Below are 8,667 nucleotides of genomic sequence, written 5' to 3'. Positions count from 1 at the left end.
CTGAACTCTATGAAATTATTAAAAGGTTCCAGTCCCTCAACTACTAAAAAGACTTTATCAGAAGACAATTTCACTTGTAATGTGGTCCTATAACACAGATTTCACTAAGGCTCAAGAATGTTTAAAATTGATAACTAAGTCATTAGGCTTTTAGTTATCTTCATAGATAGATGTTTCAAACACTGACACAGCCATTCCTCTATGTATTAGTGTAGCTAGAAAAGATGTATAAAATTAGTATCTCTGCAGCCCTACCCACCGGTACATACCAAAATCAACCAGCAAAACCTGGCACTTGGATGTACAGTAACTTCCACATCTAACAGGACTGCAAGGAAGTGAGGCTTATCAGAACAGCCAGGACACTTCCTTGCCCTCCTGCTGGACCTGTTGAATAGGGTCGAAGTAGAACAATGGAGAAGTGGGAACAAGAGGATTGAAGACTTGGTTGTAACAGTCAGATAAATATTAACTCTAAAAACAAGCAGGAAAAAGATTATACATTTACAATCAAAATAATCAAAAAATTATTTAGGTAGTTTAATTTCACTTGTAATTTTCTAAACCACACTTAAAGAATCAAGTATGCAGAAATCCTAGGAGTATGTATACAATTTTCATTGCATTCTTATAAGAAAATGTAAATGAATGTGTTTTTATATTACCTGCTTAAATGTACGAAGTCTATCTAGTGTCTTCTGTCTTTCTTGGCTAACCCAGGTACTTTTCCTTTCTTCTTCATCTTGTAACTTTTCTCTCTTCTAATAAAGAACCATAAAACATTAATTATGACACATCCCTATTCATGTTTATAATTAACAGGAAAACCAGAGGAAAAATTCTACCAATTAGATGGGGATTGCACACAAAGTGATTAATAAGTGCTTTCAGTTAATATATCCTACCAATCCAAGTCCCCTTTTTAAATAAAGAAAAAAATTAGGTCAGTAATTAGACAGTTTCGAAACGCATATAGTTTTGATAAATTACCAACCTGATTTGTCCATCCAAGTGGAAGTCATCTCAAATACCTTTAAAAAAATAGCTTGCCATATAAGGTTTTTGTCAGATTAACTATCACAGGTGATATAACAAAAACTGAATATATTTGCAAATAATACTGCCAACTACATGTTGATAATAAGCCAAAAGATGCATGGGTGGTGCCAGAATAAATTTTTTTAAACGATGATTTTTCAAGAATTTTTTTGCCTAAGCATTTAAAATTTCATGCTGACTGAATCTGGAATTAGGATGGAATGGTTGCTCTCCTGATACCCAGTCCTGGATGACCATCTGTCTTACAGGACATTTCAAACTGGAGGACATATATAAAACAGAGCTCAATATTTTTCTTTCCCAACTTCATCCCTATTTGAGACAATTCTCTTTCAACTGATGGCATTGCTTTCTTCTCACTAGCCTGTAAGATATCTTGGACTCATCCTTCTTTCTGTCTCTCTCCCTCCAGCCTAGTCCCAAGTAGAGTACGATGGAAAGCACAGGTGATATGAAATCAGAAAGTTTAGGTTTGTGCCTTGGCCCTGAGACTTGTGTAGTTCATTTCCCTCTTTCGGGACTTTCTGGCTTCCTCATTTGTAAAAAGAAGTGGATAGGACAAGATTAGTGTTGTCAAACTCAAACAAAAATGGGAGCCATTAAATGTACATAAGGATGTGCCTGTGGGCTACACATTAACATTATCTATGTGATTTGTATTTCTGTTAGATTAGTTATTTCCCACTTACATTTTAATCTGCTTCTGGCTGCACTTGGAAGCACGGTAGGTTGTGTTTGACCCCTTTGATCCCTTTTGGTTCAGCTGCCAAGTTCTATATATCCTACTGATAGAATATTCCTGACATCTACTCCCTTCTTTCCCTTGCCAATGCAGCCAGCTCTTACCGGAGATACATAACCTCATCACTGGGCTCTCCCTCTCCAATTTGCCTTTCCTAACAAGGTAGGCGTAAGCTTCCCAATATGCAGCTTTGATCACACTGCTTCTCTGCTTTGCTCAAAAAATTTCAGTGACTCCCTACTGAATCAAGTTTAAATTCCTTTTCCCTCACATTCAGTCCCCTGTAAATTTTGGTTCCAAGTAACCTTCCCACCTTAGCTCATACTACTCTCCTTCACATGACCCATATTCTACACCTGCTGCCAGCCTTTCACATACTACCCACTTACTGACTCTCTAAGCATGCACTTACCCTGTATCTCTCCTGAAATCATTCTACTCCCTTATAATCCAATCTGAGGGCCATTTAGTCCACAGCTTTTCCTAATACTCCTTGTCCCCATATCCTCATCTCTTAAAATTTCTCATAGTACTTTGTCTGGCTCTCTCACATGCACTTATAATAGTCCATAATGAATTATAATAATTGATGCATCAGGTGGAAGGTAGATCAGAAAAGAGCAAGAGACTCTGCTTCTTCCCTCTTTTATCTTTGTAGTCCTAGTTACTAACAGTGCCTCTGCACAGGTAAGCCCTTAATTGTTGGCTGAATTGAAGTACTAATGATATTGGTTTTTACTTTTATTTTATATTTCATCCATGTCTTTCTTTCCCAATGAGACTGCAAGTTTGTCAAAGTTGTGGGAACACATTTTATATCCGAATATCTACCCAAACTGTTATACACAAGAAGGCAATAAAGAATTTATTGAAAGAATGAGTGAAAATTAAAAGGCAATCTAAGACATATGATGTGTATAGAGTTTCCTGATTATCTGAGCCCAACCCCATTTTGTTTTCAAAAAGCAGACACTTGACTTCCTTTCTCAAATATATAGAAAACTGAGTCAGGTTTATACAGTCATTCCTCAATTGATAAATGGTACAACGATATGAACAGGCAGATTTCAGAAGAAGTAATCAAAGCTATCTATAGGCATATGAAAAAATGCTCTAACTCACTACTGATTAGAGAAATGCAAATCAGAACAACTCTGAACTACCACCCCACACCTATTAGATTGACTAATATGACAGAAAAGGAAAATGACAAATGTTGGAGGGGATGTGGAAAATCTGAGACACTAATGCACTATTGTTGAAATTATACACTGATTCGATCATTCTGTAGAGCAATTTGGAAGTATGCCCAAAGGGCTATAAAACCATGCATACCCTTTGACCAAGCAATACCATTACTATGTCTATATCCCAAAGAGATAAAAAACAAAAAGGAAAAGGATCTATATGTAAAAAATATTTACAGCAGCTCTCTTAGTGGTGACAAAGAGTTGAAAACTAAGGAGATACATCAACTGGGGAATGGCTGAACAAGTCGCATATTATTATGATGGAATGCTACTGTGCTAAAACTTAAATAAACTGATGCAAAGTGAAATGAGCAGAGCTAGGAGAACTTGGTACACAGTAACAGCAATAATGTATGATGATCAACAGTGAATGACTTAGCTATTCTCAGCAATACAATGATCCAAGACAATCCCAAAGGACTCATGATGAAAATTGCTATCCATCTCCAGAGAAAGAACTGATGGAATCTGAATGCAGACTGAAACATACTTTTTCTTTCCTTTCTTTATTTTTGTTTTTCCCCTATTTTCTTTTACAACATAACTAACACAGATATATGCTTTGCATGACTACACATGTATAACCTATATCAAATTGCTTGCCTTCTCAATGGGGGGGATGGAGGGAAGAGTAGGAGAGCAAGAGGGAGAGAATTTGGAACTCAAAAAGTTTTAAAACCGAATGTTAAAAATTGTTTTTACATGTAATTGGGGAAAAAGATAAAATATTAAATAAAAAAAAGTAGACACTTGATATGAACATTTATTTACATGGCAGTAGAGCACATTCAATTTCCTCACTGTCCAAAACACAAAACTACAAAAAGTTTGACATACAATACATTAGAAAAAACTTTGTACTTCACACCTCAACTGATGATTCTTTTTTTCCCTCCTGTTTGCTAGAAGCAAATTTAAATAACCTCACTGAGCAAATAAAAAGTTCACATAGAGACAAAGGTAAGGTCAACATTAGTCTCCCAGTGCTTCAATAACATTCTTTTCTTCTCCTTTCTGCTATCCCTTTTCAGGTACCATCTCTCTTGAATCTAGGATTATATCTCCTCTATGTCCTCCCAACTATATTCTTACTTAATGGCTTTATCCAAGCAAGAATCATTGAGAAAAAAAATCAGCTTCTACGATTTTTTATTGAAAAGTTTTAAATTCTGGAGTACATTTGGCCAGTTTCATATCTGTCAGTCATGGATAATAAAACTACATTTGCCTTTAATAATTACTTCAAGTCTAAGAGAAGCCTAAGATATAGAAATGAATTTTTAAAATCCAAATATAAGGGGCCTAGGACAGAAGTAAAGGAGGACAAATGAAAACCTTCATATATTAAAACTAAACTACACCTGAAATCCTACTTGGCAGATTATCCATTTATATAACATGGCACTGTGCCTAATCATTCTATACCTCCCCTGTTGTGTTTTTGTGAAATTAATGATATCAATGTATACCTATAGAATGAACCTAAAATAAAGGAAAAGCTGAATTACAAGCTATCAATTTTTAAAAATCATTTAAAGACTGGTTTTAACTGGGAAATTTTAAAAATAGGGAAACAGATGGTAAATTTATTTAATACATATTAAAAAAACTACCTGCTTTATACTTAAAATGCATGTAGATGACTAATGAATTATACTAGAAAATATACTTAAAATTCTGGGAGAAAGATCAATATTTTATGTTATAGGACTAGATTAAAACAGAATAGGTAAAATCAAAGAACTTTCTGCAGTGAGAGAGTAGAAGTAAAGAAAACATTATATATTTCAGTCAGATCTAGAGCAGTAATTTGGAGTTATTCAGTTCATTAGTTACTACTGGCAGCAAAAACAAAAAAATATCCTAAGGCTAACAAATACATATATTTTCCTGTGCCAATGAACCTTACGGGAATGTATAGAAAAACAGAACTGCTTTTAAAGGGATAGCAATAAGGGCTATTGTAATTATTTACATTATGTGAGAAACTGAAATACAGACACTGTTGAATTATGTTTACATCAAGATTATGAGTTGAACTCATAGATCACTTACATGTTATAGAATTTAAAACTGGAATGTACCTTAGAATTAATCTAATTCAACCTACCTTGCAAATAAAGAGAAATAAAGTGACCAAGAATTCTGTATTTACCTTAGAAAAATTTCTCAACAGGTTATTCTTAGAAGCTATTAGAAGTATATGGTATGCGGGCAGCTAGGTGGCACAGTGGATAGAGCACTGGCCCTGGAGTTAGGAGGACCTGAGTTCAAATCTGGCCTCAGATACATGTATAACACTCATCAGCTGTGTGACCTTGGGCAAGTCACTTAACCCCCACTGCCCAACAAAAACAAAACAAAAACAAACAAAAAAGAAATATATGGTACTCTCATGCTGTCACAGGGTTGTCAGAAAAGTTATTGTGTGCCATATGAGATCCCCAACATGGTACCTGATATAGGAGAGGGTAAGACCCTGACTCCAAGGGAGTATACCACCAAATGTGGATACAGAGCTTCTCTAGTTCCTACTTGAGGACCCAGTGGAAAGTATTAGAAAAGTAACTACATAAACATAGTCTAGAAATCACTAAGGAGAAATAACAGTTACCACATACACTTTCTTGAGAGGTGGGATAATTGGTCCTTGTTAGCTGTTAAGTAGGTGATTCTGCAGCCAGACTACCAGATAAAGAAAAAAGTTAAGCTGAAGAGAGCTGCTGGACTTGGTTGGAGATTCAATTCAACAACCATTTCCTAAACGCCACTCTTTGTAAACCACTATGCTAGGAGCTAGAGACACAGAAATAAAATATGACCAAGTCCTTGTCTTCTTGGAGTTTATGATCTAGTATTTGGGGGGAAGGGGAACAGAGGGAGAAACATTCATACATATCTATAATACCAGTCACAATACGATAAATATATGTGAGAAGTTTTAAAAATAGCATAAAAGATTCAAGGAGGGAGGGGGTCATTAACTACTTGGGGGGTGTAGAAAGGGGTTAATCGGGTAATGGAGAAGGCAGCACCAAAACTGGACTAAGCAGGATGAGAAGAATTTTAACATGCAGTGATTGGGTACGTAGTACGTGTCTATGCCAGGAATGGGGAAATGACAAAAACAAATACAAGGAGGTAGGAGAGGACAGAAAATACTGGAAAACAAAGAATACTTATTTTGCCTGCAATATACAATGAATGAAGAGGAACACCGTGAAATAAGGCTGAAAAATTGGTTAAAGGCAACTTGTGAAGGACCTTAAATGTGAGTTTTGAGGTGACAAGTCTTCAAATGTAGCTTTCTTATATCATACAGTTCTTAAAAGTACCTCCTAAGAATAAAGATAAAGAATATTTATTAAAGCTACTGAAAATAAGTGTAGTCCTTGCTCCTTACTGATAATTTAATTTTTTAGTAGTAGCAACCCACAAGAATTTTGGTGACTCATGAAACAAACCCATACACATGGGCCATGAGTCCTGTGTGGCCCCATCCTACTTCCACAGTGACAATGAAAGAGAGGCTTAAAAGGGAGCAGAGCAAACTAAGACTAGCACAGTTATCATGCCAGATGTAAACGTGAACTTAATTGTGGCTGTTCTAAGTGTGAGATCGTTGTTCTGTGAGCAACGAGTAGATGCACTGCTGAAGGAACTGTAGCATTACCAATCATGGCATGCTCACCACAAATTAAACCATAAGAGAAAGGGAAATTACAACTATGGTTCATAGGTCCTTCTTGGAAAGGCAAATAATGAAGGTGCTTTTTTTGTTTTGTTTTGTTTTGTTTTGAAAGCATGCACCCAAAGGCATTGTTTCATATAGTACTTGAATATCTTGTATTATAATGCTTCTGAAAAATTATAAATTATTAACCATAATTATGACAATATGCCCATTAAATGAAAATGGCTATAAAAATTTTGGTACATGAACGTAACGGAATATGCCATAAGAAACGACGAATATTAGGGACAGCTAGGTGGCACAGTGGATAGAGCACCGGCCCCGAAGTCAGGAGGACCTGAGTTCAAATCCGGCCTCAGACCAAACACTTGACACTTACTAGCTGTGTGACCCTGGGCAAGTCATTTAACCCCAATTGCCTTAAAAAACAAACAAAACACACACACACACACACACACACACACACACACACACACACACACACACAAAACAATGAATATGAAGAATTCAGAGAATAAGAAGATGTATATGAACTGATATAAAGTATACAGAACTAGGAAAATATAAACAACAATGTAAATAGGAAGAACAATAAAATAAAACTGAATGTTGACCCAGAGAAGAACTGAGAAAATGTTCCTGCCCTTTTTTTCTGGAGAAAGGATTAGTTATGAAATGTTTCATGTATTGTCACATATGGTTGATGGGTCAAGGTCAAATCTTTGCTATGAGGAAAGGCTCACTTGATGAGAATGGAGAGGTATATTTGGAAATCAATGAAATAAAAGGCATCAAATGAAACCTTTTTTAAATAAAACATAATTTGTCAAAATTTTGAGGGAAAAACATGTACCATTCACACATATTTATGTTTCCCAAGGCTACTCCAAATTTTTTATTTCATTTAGGAATTCATATTACCAACTCAGATTATTTGTGCAGGCCTGGGCCTAGGCAAAATTGTGAAGCAAAATTTGCTCTTGCTATCCCATTTATGTACCATTGATCTCAGGCTTCCTCTACAGTCTCCTTGAATCAAATCCTTCTTTCACAATGTGTCAGTCCAACAAACATGTATTAAGTTTCAAGTATGTGCTAAACACTGGGGATATAAATAAAGGCAAAAAATTGTTCCTGCCCTCAGGGAATGTACATTCTAATGGGAAGGTACAATAAATAACTAGGTATATAGTATACACAGACTAGATTGAGGGTGATCTGACGGAGAAGAGTCTCAAGGTGAGGAGAAAAAGCAAATAGGTCAGTGTCACTTGATCAAAAAGTAAAGTATAAGAAAGATGGCAAAGTAGGAATGGGCCAGGTTATAGAGAGCTTTAAATGGCAGAGAAATTTATATCTGATGCCAGACTTAACCAGATGCCTAGAGATTACTGACGAGGGAAGTAACATGGTCAGACTGATACAGCATTGCAAAAACCTATATTGGAGAGAGGACAAGGAGGTGACAGATGTTGTCTACCACAAAAGAGGTTAAGGAGGAAAAGAACTGAGAAAAGTCCATTAGAATTAGCAATTAAGAGGTCACTAATAACTTTAGAGGTTGATTTTAGTTGAATCAAAGAGTGTAAAGGCAGAGTGTAGATGGTTTAGAACAGAATGAAAGAGAAAGAAGTGCAGGCACAGAATGTAGGTTGCTTTCTCAAGGAATTTAACCATGAAAGGGAGATGATGACAGCTAATTAGCAGAAATGGTTACACCAAATGAAGTTTTTTTTTTTAATGGATAAGGGAAACATGAGAAGGAGCAGTCAGAAGGGAAGGAACCAGGAGACAGGGAGACTGAATAAGGGCTGATAAGAGTGATAACGGAGATAATAGTGGGGGCAATGTGCTGGAGAAGTCAGGAGGGCATGGGATGAAGGACCTTTATAGAGCGGTGTAGGGATTTGACTTGGCAAGGA

At 36.1% G+C, this 8,667-nt stretch overlaps 1 protein-coding gene across 1 annotated transcript in view; it reads right to left on the bottom strand.

The window, feature by feature from the left end:
• Nucleotides 1-8,667, bottom strand: part of JMY (junction mediating and regulatory protein, p53 cofactor) — a 107,803-nt gene that overhangs the window by 11,599 nt on the left and 87,537 nt on the right. Inside the window, exons 8-9 of the mRNA XM_027863407.1 lie at nucleotides 666-761; nucleotides 1-5 (exon numbers count right to left, since the gene is read on the bottom strand). The exon at nucleotides 1-5 is cut by the window's left edge and continues 590 nt beyond it. Coding sequence (XP_027719208.1) covers nucleotides 1-5; nucleotides 666-761 — 101 coding nt within the window. The remainder of the gene's footprint in view (nucleotides 6-665; nucleotides 762-8,667) is intronic.

Source organism: Vombatus ursinus, unplaced genomic scaffold (assembly GCF_900497805.2).
Source record: "Vombatus ursinus unplaced genomic scaffold, bare-nosed wombat genome assembly UNPS02014772.1, whole genome shotgun sequence".
NCBI classification, from domain to species: domain Eukaryota; kingdom Metazoa; phylum Chordata; class Mammalia; order Diprotodontia; family Vombatidae; genus Vombatus; species Vombatus ursinus.
Note: the sequence above shows the minus strand (reverse complement) of the source record. Positions and strands in the feature narration are given on the sequence as shown.